Here is a 21875-nt window from a genome sequence, read left to right as displayed (position 1 = left end):
GAGGGATATAAATGTGCATACTTGTATCTTAATTTACATAAACATCTCGGTGTCTGCTGTAAACTTGAGTGCGCGGGCAGACTCGCTTGAGCAGCACATGCCGCTCTGACCACGCGCGCACCTGTGTCCACAACATCACGTGTGCAGCAGCGCCGATAAAGTTCAAGGCACAAGCTCAGAAGTTGTGTGCTGTGTGGATTGGGCTAAATTGAAGCATTAAGCTGCCATCACTTCTGGCCCTGTGCAGAATCAATAGATGCATCCTGAAAGTGGCTGCAGAAGTAATTTACTCAGCGCTGGTCACAACAGATAGGCAAATTCAGCTCCAGCACTCAGGGCTCCACACACACAGCGCAAGCAACTGAAGAATGTGCTGATGAAGGCTTTTCCAAATAGCTGCACTTACGAAGTGTGTGACTAGACTTTCGATTAAGATGACAAAGCCGGAAGCAACAAGGACTGTAATTTAATCCAGTGCCAACACGAGGCTCTGTACCTCGAGTAAGATCATCCTTTGAAGTCCATTTAGTTTCAAGATGGATCCGTCGTGGTCGGGCCAACCTTTAAAAGCCAAGATGATGGATTAAAGCCACAGTAGAACTCATTTGTATAAAGATGTTTGGAGGGTTTGTGAAATATCACTAATGCTATCGCGGGGAGATTATATCGGGGTAGGTTTGCATTTCCTGTGCTACTTTATTCAAGGAGGCCTTATTTAGATTAGATCCTATGACTGTATGTATTTAAAGACTTTAAGGAGAACATGCCTACGTGGGTAATTTTGTTAACCTTAGTGCATAAGCCATTAGGTATCATGAGCTAACAAGGAACAACATTATACAGCATCTATTAATGTAGATGTAATGGATGTAGGCCAGTAAGAACTGTGTGTGTAAACCTCACTCCCCTGACCTCAAGAGGCACACTAGCGTCTGACACTAGAGACTACGGTCTTTGGCCGTCTTGTTAGAGCGCCTGCCTCCCACGCCGAAGATCGCGGTTTGATTCCCGTTCGAGTGGGTTGAGTAGAACCGGTTACATTTAATTTCGTGACCCGGATGGGAGTGAGGTTTAGGGGTGGTGAGTGTAACGGACGTAGGCCAGTAAGAGCTGTGCGTGTAAACCTCACTCCCCTGACCTCAAGAGACACGTTAGAGACTGCAGTATTTGGTCTCTTTGTTAGAGCGCCCACCACCATGGTTCAAATCCCGTTCGGAGTGGGTTGAGTAGAACTGGTTACATTTGGTGCGGTGACCCGGATGGGAATCAGGTTTAGGGATGGTGAGTGTAATGGACGTAGGCCAGTAAGAACTGTGCGTGTAAACCTCACTCCCCTGACCTCAAGAGGCGCGTTAGCGTCTGACACTAGAGACTACAGTTCTTGGCCGTCTTTTTAGAGCACCTGTCTCCCACACCGAAGACCACGGTTCGATTCCCATTCGGAGTGGATTGAGTTGAACTGGTGACATTTGGTGCGGTGACCCGGATGAGAATCAGGTTTAGGGGTGGTGAGTGTAACGGACGGCGTAATGGAGTTGATTTTTTATGTATCTTTTTCTTTTACGAAATTGTTTAATGCAGCATTCGATATGTGTATAGGTGTGTTTGGGTTGTTTTAAATGTTTTTAAAAATATTTAAAATATCATAGAGTTGTTTGTGGTGGGGTAAAATTAAACGTGATGTGCGGTGACGTCACATTCGTGTTGCATTGTGGCATATGAAGCTGCCTGAAGTGTACACATGAAGTAGACTCTGTCCATATAAACTACCCTCATCCATTTCACGAAGCGGAACGCACTTCAAAATGGCAGCAGGGGTTCCCCCGAGGGGAAGTGCTTAGGGAATTTTTCAAGTGCGTGTCTAAAACTGGAGTGGAACGCAGCACAATAAGAGCTGTGCGTGTAAACCTCACTCCCCTGGCCTTAAGAGGTGTGCTAGCGACTGACGATAACGGGCTGCGGTCTTTAGCATCCTTGTTAGCATGCCCATCTGCATGCCGGAGCATAGGCATTTTGAATTACGAGGGGCGTTACACTTTCTTCGTAAGTTGAATACAGAAGGCAGTCCAACGGAAGCTAGATATTGGATATTTTTCTTACACAAAACCATCGATTTGCTTCAGAAGGCCTTTATTAACCCTCTGTGCCATGTGGATTACTTTTATAATGGATGGATGCAATTTTTTGGGCTTCAAATTTTGGGCTGCCATTATAAAACTTGAATTTTCAATGATATTTTTAAATATAACTCCGATTGTATTCGCCTGAAAGAAGAATGTCATATACACCTAGGATGGCTTGAGGGTGAGTAAATGGGATAATTTTCATTTTTGGGTGAACTATCCCTTTAATTCACTAAAAAGAACCGGATCATGAGCGCCATTCATTCAGGAATCGGATTACCCTGGACGTGCTGTATAAGACTAATTTGTTCTCGAATCGGACTACACTAGGTGCGTACACTTATGCGTATATCTCATAACTTACCTGCAATTATACCTGCTAATATTCTACAGTACACAATCTTTTTTTAATCACATCCACAACTATGCACGGTATGATCTCTCCTGTCTGGCACAGATTCAGCGGCGAACGCACCGGAGCTCCTGCAAAGGTTGCAAGTTGTTCATCAGTAATTCATGTTGATACATAATACATTAAAAATGCATTGGTATATTTAGAAATGCACATTAATCAAGATTATTAAATGCAATAAAATGGTTGTTCATCATTGTTACTTCTTGATATTGCATACGCATACTTTAGGCTGTTTGATACTAAACTGTTACTTCTTTAACATGAAACTTGGTCACTCGTGTTTTTTGCTGTGCCACTGTACCGAGTAGATAAATCTAGCTGCACATTACTATATTAAACATCAAACATGTTTTGACTATCTGTGATTGTGTTGCATCATGCAGTGTTTGTCACACAGTGTTAGAGTTTTCTTTCCAAAGAGCAAGGGAAATCTGATGTCTGCTTAGCATTAGTGAAAACGTTCATAACGTATTCATCATAGAGCATGCATATTTCAGTTGGTACATTTGAAATGACCATCTGCTGACATAATCGGATTTGACAGGAAGTCATGAAAAAAAAAACATAAAGAAAAAGAAAAAGAAAAAAAGACACCACCTCAGCTTTAATGACCACAGAACGTCTTTCCCACACACTGTTTTATTCAACACTTATTTTGTAATCATGATTATTTGATCAGTGTAATTGCTCTGATGCACAGCTCGAGTTAAAGTTTCACTCAGAACGTTCTGCAGGCTCATCCGTCGACGGGAGGCACTTCCTGCATCAATTAAGCAATGTAAACGTTTACGCCAGACATTCACGGGGGCTGCGGGAAAGAGAAGCTTACTTAAAACAGTGAGCTTAAACATATGGCAGCCTTAAAATAAACAGAACATAATAAAGAAGTGGGAAAAAATATAGTTCAATCCAATCATACTCCCACCAGAATGGGGGGTTTATGAGCAATTATGCATAGAAAAACAACAACATCAACAACAACAACAACACATTGTTGGAGGTATAAAAAAAGCGTTTAACAACGAAGCGCTTGAATTCACAGGACGTGTACATATACGTAAACGCATTTATTAACCATGAGATGTTGAAATGATCAGCTCACATTTAATACGTGTTTAGAAAATAAGAGAAAAAAAAAAGGGATTTACATTCTGGTCCCTGGCATGTAAACACTACGCTGTCCACGTTAGCGAAGCTCCTGAAGAACTCTCCACACATGCAGTTTGGCCGTGTGTTTTTACACATTCGCATTGCATTGAAAAAAAAACAAAAAAAACACAAAGCATGAAATCGTAAAGACGAGAGAACACATAAGGAGATAGATGTAATTAAAAAACAGTTTAGAGCACACAAGTGAAATCTATCTTACAGAGTCTTTAGAAAAGCACAGAATGATCATTTTCAGCGAGGACCTCAGGAGGATAATTCATCCTCATTTAGATTTCTTTATAAGCAGAGACACATTGCGGTTGGCATTGAACAGACACCCTTGTGCTTTGGGCCACAGCAGAAGAACTACAAAATGGCCCAAGTTTGGCTCCTCGTTAAAAAAATGAATACATCCGAGTGCCGAGGTCCCAGGCTTCGCGCAACAGATTAGATCGGCTCACCGCGAGAGTCAATGGCGATTGTGTGGACGGACTCCTGATTGTCATGTTATGAAACGACGTCCAAGGTTTTCCTTTTTCAAACTCGCAAGCCTTCCACCAAGAACATGAGATCTAAAAAACACGTTACTTTTCAAAATATACAGAAATATGAGCTTGAGATGTCGGCATTGTCTTTCCAAGCTAGCGATGCTTGAGTTTGTTCACGAATTATGCATGAAGCACAGGTGACTCACCTTTAGTGTTCTTCCAAAAGCACATACGATGCTCACATTAAACGTGCGTCTGCATTCGTTTCTGCAGCGGTCGGGTCAGGTCCGAGTTTTGGGACGATGACTGTGAGTAGTGGGATGAAGACGACACGGAAGCTTTGCTAGCTTTGTCGAACTGCACGTATCCATCCTGCTTGCTGTAGCTGCTGACACTGCTGTCGCACTGAGTGTCCTGGAACGAGCTGGAATCGCTCAGCGATCCCCTCTGGAACTCGCGTTCGCACAGCTCGATGGAGCTGCTGCCCATGCCCAGCACGAAACGCTGGCTGTAGTCGTATAGGCGGTTGGGACCGGCACCCAGCGTGTTGTAAATGTTGGTGTAAGACATGCCGGTGGGGACGCGGTGCTTTCCGAGGGTCGCCGTGGCAGGGTTTCGGACCTCAGTGTTCTGGTTGGCCGTCAGAGAAATGGTCGGGGTCGGCTGTTCTTTGAAGGTGTTCACGCTGTAGTATCCGTTGGTTGGATCCTATGAGATATAAATAAATACATTTTATTTGATCAATCATTTAATTCTTTCCCCGCCATTGACGGAATTTTCAGGCTTTCCATGTTTTCACTGTTATATGCACTCTAAAAAATGCTGGGTTAAAATCAATCCAAGTTGGTTTGAAAATGGACTAACCCAGCAACCCAATTGCTGGGTTAAAACAACCCATTCACTGGGTTAAAACAACCCAATTTAGAGTGTGGTAGGGGGCGCTATGGCATATCTTCTGAAAGAGTACATAATCTCCTGATCAAAACACAGGTGAAAAAGTAGCAGAATCAAGCGATAGCATTTGTAAGCAGATGCACAGATGCACACTCTAAAAAATTCTGGGTAAAAAAAAACCCAAGGTGGGTTGAAAATGGACAAACCCAGCAATTTGGTTGTTTTATCCCAGTGGATGGGTTGTTTTAACCCAGCAGTTGGGTTAAATGTTTGCTTAAAACAATCCAATTGCTGGGTTAAAACAACTCAATCGCTGGGTTAAAACAACCAAATTGCTGGGTTTGTCCATTTTCAACCCAACTTGCAGAATTGCATGTGCATATGTAAAATAACGCGGTCATCAACATTAAACAGCACACTGTAAATCCTAATGCTCAAAATAATTAATTGGTTTGATTAGAGTAAACTTAAATGAAACAAATTAGTTCAATCAAATGAACTTTTATGAGTACTGTATTTATAACTTTATTTTACTTTTGAGTTCACGAAACTGACACATTAACTTGAATTTGACTGAAACTGGGCTGGGATTTCTATTTCCCAGGAAGAGTTTCTGTTATGTTGGGGGTTTCCATCATCTTGGTTTGAGAACAGATGTTAAATGTTAAATTAAGAGTTACATGGACTATTTGAACAATGTCTTTATTACCTTTCTGGCCCTTGAAAGTGTTAATTAAATTGCTGTCTATGGAGGGGTCAGAGAGCTCTCGGATTTCATCAAAAAGATCTTCATTTGTGTTCCAAAGATGAACTAAGGTCTTACGGGTTTGGAACGACATAAGGGTGAGTGAGTAATGACAGAATTTTCATTTTTGGGTGAGCTAACCCTTTAAATGTACATATTAGCTTACTTAAATATTTAAAGTTAAGAGTAATTAAAATGAATGTGTACAAAATAAAAATCTGCCGCCAAAAACTTTGATGTAACTCTGATTACCTACATTTTCTTTGAGTTTTGTCAACTTATTCGGGTTTACATTGCATATAAATCAAAACTGCCTAATGTTACCAAATAAAATGTCGACCTAGGACGAGTTATAGGACTGTGCAAGCTTAGGGGTGTTGATGGACTCGATCTGATCTATCTATGTTTTTGATCATCGTTCTGAATCCGATCTGAATGTAGCCATTGACAAAAATTTGATTTTCAAAATGTTGCTTTTTTATGAAACACCCACATTCAAGTCTTGATAAAAATGTAATCAAATTAAACAGGTTTTTTTTGTTGTTGTTTAAAATCAGAGGTTCTGTTCTTTTTTTTGTTGTTGTTGATATATAGCATGTTTAGATATTCATACAACACAATATTTTGGGGGCCATGAACATTTTGTGAAAATGATCAAAAATGCTGCTGGAGGCTGACAACTATTTAAAAAATGGTGGCTGGAAAGAATTAATTATTTGCACAATTTCTATGCAAATAAGCCATCTGAAAAAGAATGGCAATGACTTCAATTACATATGCATGGTGCAGCACTATGGTAACTCATATAGTGAAAGTTAAACTGTGGCTGATATGTATAAAAAAAAAAACCACAGTCTTTTCCGTTGAAATAACACACCAAAAAACAATGAATTCTCGCCTCAAAGAACACATCAAATGATTTGTTCTTTTTGTTTGTGGACATTTCGCTGGATGTTTCCATGAAGCTTCTCATCTAAATAATCTGCTTCTCATCTAAATAATCTTTTTTCCGATGGCTTGTCTATTAGCACAATTATTAATTTTAGCAAACGAATATTTATATTACAGGACGTTTACAGTATACCCTTCAGCCTGAATTAAAAGCAAAATGAGAGAAAAAGAGAAAGGAAACTGTAATTTTCCCCTCATGTATTTGTAAGCTGTAAAAAGCCAAGGTCAAGTTCAGCTCACACTAATTATAGGCAGCGTGACATGGAAATTAGGGAACAGACTGATAACTGTCCCACGCTAAGAAGATTACATGGTTTAGTGGTGTGAAACAGTCATCTCCAGCATAAACAGTCAAATCCTGTTATCAGCTAATTAAATGGGCCTTGACGATTCATGTCGGCATTAAATATGCGAAATAATCTCCATAAAATTCACTCACATTTTATTTTTGGCCAGTTTCTATATAGATAACCTATATCTGCTCTCTCTTTTTAATCTTTGCGGCCTTGAGGGAGCGCTGAGGTGAAATAACTCAGGGATTCCTGAAAAAAAAAATTTGTGTGGTGCACACTTTTACCGCTGTCCGAGTCAAGACTGACCTCTCTGAATGAGGGCCATTGGCTTAATCATACTAGAATGGAATATTGGAAGATTGACAGATGATGATGATTCTACCTTAGAGGGATTGTTAAGGCGGGCGTGGTTGTTGGTAGAAAACAGGATGACCAACTTGACTTTTGCTTTTGATTTGATTTTAGAGTAGTGTCCCTGCAAAATTCACCACGACTGGTCCAAATCTACTTTGAAAAGTCTGTTTGATAGGAAAAATCTATATTTAAATAGAGGAAAAATATATTTAAATGCTTAAAAAAAGCTTTGTATTCTTCCAAGAAACTTTGTTCACTTGGCAAAAGTTTAATGTTCCCCTGAGAAATATTGGCTGTGTCTGAAAACTTGGGCAGACTTGCTGACTTGCTGCCTCGCTGGCAATGATTTTGCAGGTAGCGTTTGTGCACAAAGGTACCTAACAAAACTGATTTCGGACAGACTTCTGAGGCAGTGTAACGGTTTAATGATCTACAAGCAAAATAGAGAAAGCTTTGGTGAAAAGTAAGCAAATATTCAATTACAACAATAATGAATTCTCGCTAGAAATAACATCAAAAGTGGAAAACGTTTGGTCAAAAATTTACATTTACAAACAAACTGACCAACATCTTTCTTTTTTTAGCTTAATTGCCATGGAATGAAACGCATAGGATTGTGGGATATTAAAGGTGAAGATAAAGGTGTCTCAAGAGACAGGAAGTGAAGCTAACGTTGGATTCGGACATGCCTTGATGCCTTCCCAACTTGCAATGCATCTCCCGAAGGCAGCCTTTTTAAGATTTTGGAAGCAGCCATTGTGTTCTCCTCTCAAAGTTTTGCATTCTCCCAAGGAACTTTGTATTCTTTTAAGGTTTTGTGTTCTCCCCAATGATAAAGTTTCTCAAAGGAATGCAAGACTTTTGTGAGATAACATAAAAGCATTTAAATATAATTTTTCCTCCCATTTCATGTTCACTCATAAAGAACTCGTAAAGGTTTGCGAGCGAACTCAAAGTTTCTCAAGCTAACGCAAAGCATTTGTAGGACAATACAAAGGCATCAACATATAAATGAACCATCACCTTGCCCTTTTAGGGACTCCATAGACTCGGGACCTGAATCTATAGAATTTTTTCACTGGTTTTATTGTCTGGCAGCCGAAAACCGTAAGTCTGATCACCTCCAAATGTAACAGCAAGCTCACAATTCGCCATTCATGTTCTTCAAACAAGTTACATGATTGTGTTAAAGGGATAGTTCAACTAAAAATGAAAATTCTCTCATTTACTCACCCTCAAGTTGTTCCAAACCTGTATGAATTTCTTTCTTCTGCTGAACACAAAGGAAGATATTTGGAAGAATGTTTGTAACCAAGCACATCTCGGCAGCCATTGATAGTGTTTTTTTTTCCCACTATGGTAGTCAATGGCTGCCGAGATCTGCCTGGTAACAAACATTCTTCCAAATATCTTCCTTTGTAGACAGAAATTCATACAGGTTTACATTTTTGGGTGAACTCTCCCTTTAAATACTGATGGTATGGAACCCAGGTAGCCATCATTTCACTGTCTCGGTTAACTACTGTATAGACCCGATATAGTCCGGCTATGAGTAACCCACTTCTAGCCAAAATGTTCTTGTTCTGGATGACTAGTCTATTCTTGGGCTATGGTTAGACGTCTATTACATTTTCACTGACAGCCCAAATTTTGCCTAGTTTTAGCCTAGACGTCAGGGCTATGTTTGGATGGCTATTAGACGTAAAATTGCTTGCCGGAAACAGAGAGACACAAATCCTAAAATCCCTGTGGTAATGTTATCATGCTGTAGGTTAGTTTTTCAAACCCTACTTTTAGTTGCAAGCTAATTAATTAAAAATATTTCGAATAATATATCATTTCAACATAACGTCTTTTTCGTAAGTCATACTTATCTAAAGGAATGATGTTTTATCTTTGATAAATGTTTTTCTCTCTGTAAATGCCACTCAACAGGATGTCGCGAGTCAAAGTTTCCATCTCTTGTTAGTTACGCTTGCCTAAGCATGTATGACTAATGATGGACGCTGCGTCTTAAATGTGCAATTTCCAAATCGCTTAACAAGTCCTTGAAATATTGAGCTTTTGAAACGATCTGAAAGGCTGAAAAGTTCCCGGCAAAAGTTCCAGACTGAAGTCTAGCCAAGTGGCTTTCATTAAACGAATTAGCATGTATGTTCAACCAAATGTCCCAGTACTTCTCAATTACCGGAGAATATAATGAAAACTTGAGCTCTGGAGATCTGACATGCAGTCAATCAGTATGACAACACGTCCATTTTTAGACTTTTCTTTAATGGATTCAGTAAAGAAAAAGAACATAGCAAAGAGTTCTGAAAAAAGTCAGAGAGCGAGAGTTCCCACAACTCTGCTTTATTAGATTCTGTGAGATTACGCGGCTGTTGTATTAAATCTGTTTTTTATGAGTATGATGGAGAAATGACTCTCTGGGGTTCTTTAATGGTGACAGATGTGAGTCCTGCAGAGTTCTCTCCATCCCTCTGTTCATCACCTTAATGTGTTGTAGCTCCCTCTCCTCCTCCTGCAGGACCTCCAACTGTTTTAACACAGATTCTTGCTGAAACTCGGCTCTCTCCATCTAAAAGCAGAGAGAAAGCGAGATGATGCAGTAGATGTGTGCGGAAGCACAGTGACTGGTATTGATTTCAGCCTGTAAGCGTGTATAGGAGAATTTCAACATCTAGCAAGAACAGAAATTCCCTCAAAGCTGAGGTCCCGGTCAAAGTTCAAGGATGCTGCAGTGCTGTGATTTGAGTGCCGCAGGGGTAGATGGGAAGGAAGGCGAAGAAAAAAAAAAAAAACTTGTTTACTCTGACGGAGACCTAAAGCGAGAACTTGACAAGAAACCGGCGATTGTGACAGCGATGTGGTCGTGTCCAGCGACTCAACAAGGTTGAGAAAAGTACAGACTTATGCAAATGAGCAGCAATTATTAATGCAAACAATTCAGTGACTACCAATGGCAGTGACGACGTGATCCTCCCAGGCACATAATAAATACATTGTGGGAAAACAATGTCAAAATTGTCATGCACTGATAATAGTTAATAGTTAATCTGGTTCATGATGTATTGTGCACTGCTATAATTTATATACAAACAATTTCCTCTTCAGAGAGTGTATAATAAGAAAACATATTCCTTGTCAAAATAGAACTACATTTTATTTTTACTAGTGGCAATGCATATCATTTGTGAGAAGACAAATAATGCCATGGCATCCAGTGGCATAAACTACTAGCAATATTAGAACAACAACAAAAAAACAGGCTAACGACAGCACTATTTTCCATCTTTAGGATAAAGAATGTTCGACTTTTCAGACTCAAAACATACGTGTGTGTACACATACGTTTCTAGCTTGGCTTTTAAGCTCTGTAGGAGCCAATTTACACCTGCATTTAGCGCTGATAACATCAGAATAACCTAGAAGAAAGCTAACCAGATGTACTGTTAAGGAAGTCAGAGAGAGGTTGAGAGGGAGGTTAGGAGTGCAAACTCACCAGCATTTGCTTCATGTTGCTGTTTTCTTCCGGTTCTCTGGCTGCGTTGTGGTCCTTATGGACAATCTCCACTCGGATGTCATTTTTAGCGGATGCGACTCCTTTGAGATCTGGCGAAAATCATTCTGATTAGCCACAGTGATGAAAACCACACAATATACTACAGATTCTGCTGAGCTTTGACATGATTCTGAGTAGGGGTGGGCGATATACCGGTAGACACGATTAACTGGTAGAAATGTGTCGACCGGTAGAGATTTTGTTAACATGTTTACAGCCTAGTACAAATTGTGGTTTTGGTCTATACGGCTAATTTTGCACTTCATGACAACATTTTTTTATAACTCATTCATTTACATTGTATAAAGCCTTAAAGTTCTGCATAATTAAGGGTGTGGCCACTTTGAGTGACAGGTGGATAGCCATTTATCTGCTGTCTGTTAGTCATCCGGTCGTCTCAGCTCCACCAACGTCCCGTGGCAACGGCCAGCTCGACCCTACTTTTCGCTTCAAAACTGCTCTTCAGGATCTTATGGGTGACGTCACGGACACTACGTCCATATTTTTTTACAGTCTATGGTTGAAGCACAATAAGCAGCGAAAGAGAACTCAATTCAGTATATGCGCACGCTCTCTGAGAGACACGCGAATCGCGATATGAAGCTGTTGCTCATAGAGTGCATGAGAACTGAACTGAGTGCAATTTGCCGTCTAATTGAGCTTGAAAAGTTAAATACACATACCTGTGTGTCAAACTGACCATGTATTTGCAAGTAAACAGTCATTTATGTCTTAAGTTGACATTAACCCCTTAACCCCTTAAACTCTGCGGACCCTGTACATGTCTGTGCAGGAGCTCTAACCTCATTTGTGGTACCATTTGAAAGCTTTTAGTCTCTACTTTCTTTTGCATTTGTTTTACACAAAGTAACTTATTTACACTAAATTACTCTGGGACCATTTCCACCTGGATTTGGCCAACCCAAATTGAAAAGCTTCCCATACCCACATACAGTGGTCTAAATACAAAATGTTGGTGTCATTTTACAGGAAACCCTTTGAAGTTACATAAAACACTGCTAAATGTGATAAATATGTAATTATATGTTGTCTGAGCTGTAATAAACCCCCTCAAAAAAGAGGTGCTATTTGATTTTTCCGGTTATAAATTCATTTTTGAAAGTGTGTAACTCAGGCCCTGTGTGCTCTAGCGCCCTGCAGACAGTTTTGGCTGTTTCCACTAGATTCCAGGAAATACTGGAAAAAAGATTTTTGCCGTCTGGATCATGTATACAAGCTTTATTCAAAACTGAATTTCTAACCAAAAAAATCAAAAAGCCAGTGCCAGGCTCATGGTGCTAAAGAGTTGTACCTAATCTCTTAATGAGCCATGGGTGTGTTTTGGGCATAACATGCAATAAACCAATCAGAGTGTTATCTCCCATTCCCTTTAAAAGACAGTTGCGCTTGCACCATGGCGATTTGCTATTAACATGGTGGAATTTGCGAGCGGAAAGACTAAACGCTTCTCCAGAGAGGAATCCTTTTATTTTTAATATTTAAAAATGTTTGTGTGCTGCTGCGCATCCATGTGTTTTTAATAAGCAGAGTACACCCATGGGCGAACAGATGGGCGCAAGTGCATTTGCTATTTGAACAACGTGGCGCATGACGTGAAAATAATAAGAGCTGAAACTAGCAAAAAACACTTGCGTCACGTCTGGCGTCGCATTGCACTGGATGTATGATAGGGCCCTAACAGTTGAGAGAGAAAACACACAAGTATATTGGATACGTGCAGTCGGTCTTAAAGTGACAGCATCCAAATTTACCTGCTGAATTATTAATGCTAACCAAACAACAAAAAATAAAGAAAATCTCTCAATGCTCTTGACTGAATCACTTTTGTAACTATAATACGAATAAATGTATATTTCTTTGCTCGTTCTTTATCACAGTTTACATGTTTTAGGCTAGTATTATTATTTTTTAATTATATTAAAAATGGTGATAAGAATTATATTTCAATGGTATCAAAAATGTTGATATCATAAAAACCTTATTTAAAGCGAAAAATAACTATAACGTGACGCACTCTAAAAAATGCTGGGTTGTTTCAACCCAAATTTGGATCAAATATGGACAATTTTTAAATTAAATCTTTAATGGGTTTGTCCATATTTGACCCAAAATTGGGTTGAAACAACCCAGCATACATCGTATATATCATTATCGTGAAATAAGATTTCTCATATCATGATATAAGATTTTGGTCATATCGCCCATCCCTTCAGTATCCCTTCACAGACTCGTGAATGTGCAGATCTTGCTCATGAACAACATGCATGTATATTTTCCCAGAACCTTTGCCGCTAATTTGAGAGAGGTGACAGAAGGGCTTACTTTCGCTTTTTAACGTGCCGGAGAGCTCTCGCTGCCGAGAGGAGAGTGACACTGGGAGTGATGACATCACCAGGTGCATGTCCTCTGTGGTGCACAATCACAACATGCAAAGAAAGAAATATCACTTGTTAAAAAATGAGGTCTTTACAGTCCTGGCTAGATAAAGTCAGGCTGCTGCTGGTAAGGAGCTGGAGCTCACCGCTAATGGAGGCAATTTGCGAATGGAAAGATACGACAGTAAAGACCTCAGATAGACTAAGACGTGAGTGAGGTGCGGGTGTGCTCTTATCATTGTGTGGTACAGTGTTGAGGAAGCTACTCGGAAAATGTGGCTTGCTGAGCTACAAGCTACTGGAACCTTAAAGAGGTTCAACTACTGTCAAGCATCGCTTTTGAACAGTTGCAGCTGCATTACAGGTTATGCTTAAAGTAGCTAACTACACTGAACTAATCATGCAATTGCAGTTTAATACTATCACATGTGACCCATGCTGGCAAAATGAGTTGGAATGCACACAGGCTAATTACGAGCTACAGGCAAAATAAGTGAAACTGTCAATTTTGGTAGAATTTGAATTTTTTCACAAAAATTAGTTAATTAAAGGGATAGTTCACACGGAAATGAAAATGATCCCATAATTTACCAAGTAGTGCTTGCTGCAGAGCATGTGGAGCTCAAGGGTGGAGAGATAGGGTTATGGGTAGGGTTAGAGTGTGTTGTTAGGGGATGCAGCTCCACCCATCATGCCCACAGTTCCCCGGAGGGGTTGGGGGGGTGGTTGGCGAAGGTAATTGCTCTACAGTGAAGCCTCTCTAATTTACTCACCCTCAAGCCAGCCTAGGTGTATATAACAGACGAATACAATCAGAGTTATATAAAAAAAATGTCCTGGCTCTTCCAAGCATTATAATGGCAGTGAATGGCAGCCCAAAATTTGAAGACCACAAAAGTGCATCCATCCATTATAAAAGTAATCCACACGGCGGCTCCGGGGGGTTAATAAAGGCCTTCTGAAGCGAATCGATGGGTAACACCTCGCGCAGTTCCAAACGCTTATGCTACGTTCGACATCATTGTCGCGCCACTTAGGCTTTTTCCGTAAGTTGAATACAGAAGGTGGGCTTGATATTTTGCTTATTGCGACTCATTTTGCCAGCACGGATCTCACACACACACACACACACACACACACACACACACACATATATATATATATACACCGAACAAAATTATAAATGCAACACGTTTGTTTTTGCCCCCATTTTTCATGAGCTGAACTCAAAGATCTAAGACTTTTCAATGTACACAAAAGGCCTATTTCTCTCAAATATTGTTCACAGATCTGTGTTAGTGAGCACTTCTCTTTTGCCGAGATAATCCATCCACTTCACAGGTGTGGCCCCATGTTGCAATGATCTGTACACAATTCCTGGAAGCCGAAAACATCCCAGTTCTTGCATGGCCAGCATGCTCACCGGACATGTCACCCATTGAGCATGTTTGGGATGCTCTGGATCGGCGTATACGACAGCGTGTTCCAGTTCCTGCCAATATCCAGCAACTTCACACAGCCATTGAAGAGGAGTGGACCAACATTCCACAGGCCACAATCTGACACAATCTGATCACAACCTGATCACCTCTATGCGAAGGAGATGTGTTGCACTGCGTGAGGCAAATGGTGGTCGCACCCCCCAATACAGTAAAACTGCATATTTTAGAGTGGCCTTTTATTGTGTGCAATAATCATGCTGTAAAATCAGCATCTTGATATGTCACACCTGTGAGGTGGATGGATTTTCTCAGCAAAGGAGAAGTGCTCACTAACACTTTAGACAGATTTGTGAACAATATTTGAGAGAAATAGGCCTTTTGTGTACAAAGAAAAAGTCTTAGACCTTTGAGTTCAGCTCATGAAAAATGGGGGCATTTGTGTTACGTTTATAATTTTGTTCAGTGTATATATATAGTTCTGTTTAGAGTGATATTATTAAATTGAAATTAACAGATAAAATGTAAATGCAACTATTAAAACAAAAGGACTACATCATTTATATAACTGAGTAAAAACAGTGATAAATAGCTAAATCCTTTTTTTATTTATTTACTTTTTAATTATATTTATTTCAGACTTTCCAGGAGAGTTTGCTCAGCTTTGTACAATATAACATAAAAAGTGCAATGTAGTGTTTTGTCATGCCACACTGCTAATTGTTGGAAAAACAACTTATTATTGGAAAACAACACTAATTTTGACAACATCTGAGCTGCCGTCATGCTACAGGAAAATGTAGTTAAGAAGTGCTCCTATTAATTAGCAACAATGTTGTGCGTGTCTGGACGTAGTTGTTCTACAATGTGCAATACTGCATTACTAGTCTAAAAACTGTGGGTGTCTCAGTGGACGTGCGGGGCGAGTCGCCTCTGCGTGTTTGTCTCTGTAGAAACAACGAGCTCACTTACTCCTCTGCAGTCGAGCGCAGCAGAAAGCCCCCAGGGTCCCAATGAGGACGATGAGAGCCAGGAAAGCTCCCACTGCAACCCCGATGATGACGGCCAAGCGCAAAGACCCTACGGAGAACACAGAACCGCTGGGATCATCAGACAACCAGTCACAGAACCTATGCAACGTGCACAGTCTGGATCAGGAGCCTGTTTGTCACTTGAGGAGACATAATGAAGTCGTGTTCCAAGAGTCTTCGATTAAATCCTACGGGGATGAGCTGACCTCTTTGAATAACTCAGCTCTGCACCTAGGGAGTCAGCTTTACTAGAGGAAAATGGGCCAGTATTTGAATAAAAAATACCATCTAATTTCATTTAAATATTTCAAAGAAATCATAAAGGCAAGTAAAAAGGATTAAGGGCTGTTTAAATTAGATCACAAATTGAAGTTCTGAATATGTCGGAATTCCATTAAGGAAATCCACAGATTTAAGTAGGTGACATTTACCTGAACAAACAGACTATGATCCAGTCTTTGCCCTAATGCTCTGAAAAATCAAGTCAGGGTACTTAATCACTGCGAGACGTGAGTAAAACAGACTCGCACACACACTTGAGGCACACACACGCGCACGCATGTAACTTGATTATTACCTTGCTCTTTGAGGCGAATGATCTCCGTGTCGGAGCCGAAACTGTTCCATGCGGTGCAGTTGTAGATGGTTTGGAAGTCAGCAGGGACGATGTTGCTCATGGTGAGGGTGGAGATGACACCTTCCTCTGTGCTTACGGTCTCCACGGTATAACGGCCCGATGTTCCTGATTCCAGCACTGTTTCTTTCCACGACCATGCCTGTGTAAAATAGACACAAACAAAAAAGTCAAAATACAGTAAATAACACTGAAAAATAAATAAAGATTGTTTTCTTTTGGGAAACACAAGTAAAGCATTTCAGTGAAAAAAAAAAAAATATTGTTTTCTTTTGGGGAACACAAGTAAAGCATTTCAGTGCAACATAATAAATAAATAATAAATAAACAAACAAATAAATATTATTTTCTTTTGGGGAAAACAAGTAAAGCATTTCAGTGAAAAATAAATAAACAAATAAATATTGTTTTCTTTTGGGAAAACAAGTAAAGCATTTCAGTGAATAAAATAAAATAAAATAAAATAAAATAAAATAAAATAAAATAAAATAAAATAAAATAAAATAAAATAAAATAAAATAAAATAAATAAAATAAAATAAAATAAAATAAAATAAAATAAAATAAAATAAAATAAAATAAAATAAAATAAAATAAAATAAAATAAAATAAAAAAAAATAAAATAAAATAAATAAAATAAAATAAAATAAAATAAAATAAAATAAAATAAAAAAAAATAAAATAAAATAAAATAAAATAAAATAAAATAAAATAAAATAAAATAAAATAAATAAAAAAATAAAATATTGTTTTCTTTTGGGGAACACAAGTAAAGCATTTCAGTGCAAAACAAACAAACAAACAAACAAACAAACAAACAAACAAACAAACAAACAAATAAATAAATAAATAAATAAATAAATAAATAAATAAATAAATAAATAAATAAATACAAATATTGTTTTCTTTTGGGGAACACAAATAAAGCATGACAGTGCTAAATAAAAAAATAAAATAAAATAAAATAAATAAATACATACAAATATTGTTTTCTTTTGGGGAACACAAATAAAGCACTTCATTGCAAAATAAATAAGTAAATAAGTAATAAGAAAGTAAATAAATAAATAAATAAATAAATAAATAAATAAATAAATAAATAAATAAATAAATAAATAAATAAATAAATAAATAAATAAATAAATAAATAAATAAATAAATAAATAAATAAATAAATAAATAAATAAATAAATATTGTTTTCTTTAAGGAACACAAGTAAAGCATTTCAGTGCCGCTTTGCTTTGACGAAATACTCTGTTTTCTAAAGTCGAGCCCACAAGCACAGCAGGTCAGTTGGATTAATGCACTTTTTAGTTCAAATAGGCCCAGACTGAAAAAATGCTTTTGCGGTTCAGTCCATTCTGCTTCTTCCCAGCATGCATCGAGTCATGAATAATTAATACGGTTGCATCGTCTTGACGGTTTGCCAATTTGATTTACACTCGTTGTCCTGTGATGTCAGGAGGAGTTTGTTCCTCGATTTAAAGTGATTGATTGTTTCATGCACCATGTGTTGAAGGTCTGTGTGTGGTGGTATTTCACAATTTTTTTTTTATTTATTTTGTCTTGTGAGTGGTCATGTGATGTTATCAATAGTTTTGGACAACAAGCACTTTAGTCATGTCACATTCATTTAGAAAACATGAGTTTAAGCACATAACTAAATGAACTTTTTAATAGCTGCGTTTCCATTACAGATTTGTGCAAAGCTTTTGCACAAAAAAATACAGTTAAGGCTGAACCACTGTAGTCATGGACTATTGACCTTCAATTTTATTTATATAACACTTTTAACATTGCAGATTGCTTCAAAGCAGCTTCACAGCGTTAAACAGGAAAATAATAAAATAATGACCTTGAAATTGTTAATTAAATTGCTGTCTATGAGGGGTCAGAAAGCTCTCGGATTTCATCAAAAATATCTTCATTTGTGTTCTGAAGATGAACAAAGGTCTTACGGGTTTGGAACGACATGAGTAATTAAATGTTTGGGTGAACTGACCCTTTATTGCGCCCTTGCAGAATTGCAGTATTCGTTTATTGAAAAAATATCTTACTGACCCATAGCTTTTAAACGGTAGTGTACATAAATATTATTATTTTTAACATTTTATTATATTATTTTAAGTATATTAAAATATTATGTGAGTAACATTAAATATTGATTTGGATACTGACAACATTTAGGATATTTTTGATGTGATTCAGAAATATTTGACCACTAAATACACAGAATAATTGATAGATGGAAAATATTATTATTATAAAATATTTAATTTCACATTGTAATAATGTATTAAAATAATGTTCGATTTTAATACTACTACAAGTAAGTGGACATGAAGCATTGATTTAAAATGATTGAAATAATATATACATAGCTTGATTGATAGATAGGACTCACAATGCGGTCTGGAGGAGGAGTGCTGCGGATGAAGCACTTGATCTGGCCCTTCTCTCCATACAGCGCCTGCTGCGTCTGTGTGCTGGAGATGGTGGGAGGCCCTGAAACAAACAACAGACTGTCAAGCTTCCTGTCTGACAGCTGAACCGCCTGCACACCACATCAGCACACATCCTCCCTGAGAACAGAGATGACAGGACATACGCTGCTGTTTTCATTATCTCCAATCTGCTTTTGATTATCTTCTATCTTAAGATGAGGAGCAAGAGTAAACTTTTGCATGCAGAATTCCTCTGCTTTTCTCCAGCTGTAATAGCCTCTAAATGCCCAGTGAGTATTCAAATGAAGTCATTGTCATTCTTTTCAGAACAAACTTGCTTCCTTTCTATTTAAATATGACTCATTATACTGTAGATTGTGCCTTATTCACAAAACTATGGTAAACACGGTTTCCTTTAAAAGAGATGTACATTTTCCATTGATCACTGCATTCATCAAACGATGGAAAAGAAGCACGCATATAACCAGGCACACATCCAAGATCAAATTCAGGTGTCTGAATTGTACTCATCACAGATTTTGTGGCCACATTCACGCCGTTACCTGATTTGCATATTTTTTTCTGGCACTTAAACAAAAAGAGAGCAAGACAAACACAGTGGCCGCAAATTCATTCTCTGTGAAATGTATTGTTAAACTCTTAAAAAAGTATAGCAATGGAACGGAAGTAGCGACAGATCATTTCTTTCGTATTGTGATATATGTACATATATATGAATGAAACCAAAGACTTTATATATAGGAAGACGGTGCACTCCGATTACTAATGGATGGGAGAAAGCGCAACGTCCAATATTGCGGAATAAGCCCCGCCTTCTAAATGAAAGAGCCAATCGTTGATTAGTGAAGTCATCGCGTGACTGCGGTTAGAAGCTCCGGTTGCTATAGAAACAGGCAGTGTGTTCTGTGACGCACGTTTAGGATTGCGCATGCGCATTAGCTTTGTCCAGGCTGAAATATGCAGTTTTTTGTCATGATAAAGGTCCTTTCACACTGGACGCGATTTTGATGCGCAAATTGGTTTTATCAGCTGTTTGTGTAATGAGTGCTTCCACACCGAAGGCGAATGTGCTGCGGCGAAAAAACTATGTTTATTTTTTCCGCTTCTATGCCGATTTTTTATAACTCTAGAGACGACAGAAAAGGCTTCAACCAATCACATACAAGGAAACAAAGGTCACGTAATGTCCAGTTGATGTCACTAGCTATTCAATCAACATTAAAGGGTTAGTTCACCCAAAAATGAAAATTCTGTCATTAATTACTTACCCTCATGTCGTTCGACACCCGTCAGACCTCCGTTCATCTTCAGACACAAATGAAGATATTTTAGTTGAAATCTGATGGCTCTGAAAGGCCTCCATTGGCACAATGCACGGTACACTCTCAAGACCCTTAAAATGTACTAAAGACGTCGTTACAAAGTCCATCTCACTACATTGGTTCTAAAATAACTTTATGAATCGGCGACAATAGTTTTTGTGCGCAAAAAAACCCTAAATAACGACTTACATAGTGATGACATAGTGATGTCAACATCTGTTATACTCCAAATTTCTTATCAATGGATATACGAAGGCTCACATCAGATCATCTGAAAGGCCATCTAACCAGCGTAGTGGGCTTACTCAACTTACCATCATGTTGCTACTCGCTGGCGATGTGGAACTCAATCCCGGACCGCGGCCTGCTACCAGCGCTCAAACAGATATCGTGGAATTGCCATTCCATGCTGTGCAGTCGGCAACACACCATAACAACCTTCTCACCACCGAGGGTATGGCTGGATTTCTACTACACCCGCTTTTGGCGCTGCCGGCGCTGTCTGTGCCTGCTGTTCAATCGTTGGCATGGGCTACTGCTACGATTAACTCACCCCGTGTGCTGCCATGGCCGCTCGGGCAGGCCATTCGACCGATGGCTTTTGGTAACAGAACCGGTTTGCAGCAACGAACTGGTCCTGACTTGATAAGCCCCAGCAACAGTGCAGAGCAGTTTAACACGGAGCAGCATATGGTCAAAATCCCCAGCGGTGGTGAGTCTCCAAAATTTCCATCAGTTTGTCACACTGCACATACTATATCAAGATCAAGGAATCCCGTAATGAGAAAACATCGAGCTACAAAATTATTTCAAACGCTGAACCAAGCTAAAACTGTATGGGATCCTGGATGCAAATTAAAAGGGTTGTTTGGCGGTCATTTAAACATCCGGAGTATGGCATCCAAACGCGAACAATTGGAACATTTACTTGTTAATTCTAATATTGATTTCCTTGGTCTGACTGAGACTTGGTTAACTTGTTCATCTCCTGAGGCTTTATCTATTATGCCTGGATACAATATATTTAGGAAAGACAGAGACAAAGGGAGGGGAGGGGGAGTTTTATTATATGTGAAAAGCACTCTTAAATGTAAACAAATCGAATTTCCTATGGGGATTGATATTGAATGTGTTGGTGTTAATATATCATTGTCTGTCGAAATGTCATTTACCCTGATTTGTATGTATAGAAAACCTTCAGCAAAATTAGATTTCTATGATCAGTTAAAAGCTCTTCTTAAAAACTGTAACTTTAACAAAGAGGTTATCATGATGGGTGATTTTAACATCAACTGGAATGATAAGTGTGGAAGAAGAAACTTTAAGCACATTACAGATTATTATAATCTCACACAGTTAATAGAACAACCTACTAGAATAACTCATCGATCAGAAACCAAAATAGATTTAGTGTTTACAAACAGACCTGAAAGAGTCATAAAGACGCTCAATCTTATGACTGGCTTGTCGGATCATAACATAATCTTATTTTCCAGAAAATTAGCAAGACAACGTTTTCATTCTTCAGTAAAATCTAGTTATAATTATGAAACAGTACCAACTGGTCTACAGCAGAACCTTGGTATAGCTTTAGGAGAGGTGGACTGGGAAAA

At 38.6% G+C, this 21875-nt stretch overlaps 1 protein-coding gene across 1 annotated transcript in view; it reads right to left on the bottom strand.

The window, feature by feature from the left end:
* Window positions 1-3144: 3144 nt before the first annotated feature.
* kirrel3a (kirre like nephrin family adhesion molecule 3a) overlaps window positions 3145-21875 on the bottom strand; it is a 272338-nt gene continuing 253607 nt past the window's right edge. The window contains exons 10-16 of the mRNA XM_079804114.1: window positions 18880-18980; window positions 16418-16616; window positions 15782-15889; window positions 13318-13401; window positions 10915-11024; window positions 9904-9990; window positions 3145-4883 (exon numbers count right to left, since the gene is read on the bottom strand). Of these exons, the coding sequence (XP_079660240.1) occupies window positions 4419-4883; window positions 9904-9990; window positions 10915-11024; window positions 13318-13401; window positions 15782-15889; window positions 16418-16616; window positions 18880-18980 (1154 nt within the window). The 3' untranslated portion in view covers window positions 3145-4418. The remainder of the gene's footprint in view (window positions 4884-9903; window positions 9991-10914; window positions 11025-13317; window positions 13402-15781; window positions 15890-16417; window positions 16617-18879; window positions 18981-21875) is intronic.

Source organism: Gobio gobio, assembly GCF_949357685.1.
Source record: "Gobio gobio genome assembly, chromosome: 22".
NCBI classification, from domain to species: Eukaryota; Metazoa; Chordata; class Actinopteri; order Cypriniformes; family Gobionidae; genus Gobio; species Gobio gobio.
This window is presented reverse-complemented; position numbering and strand designations above follow the sequence as displayed.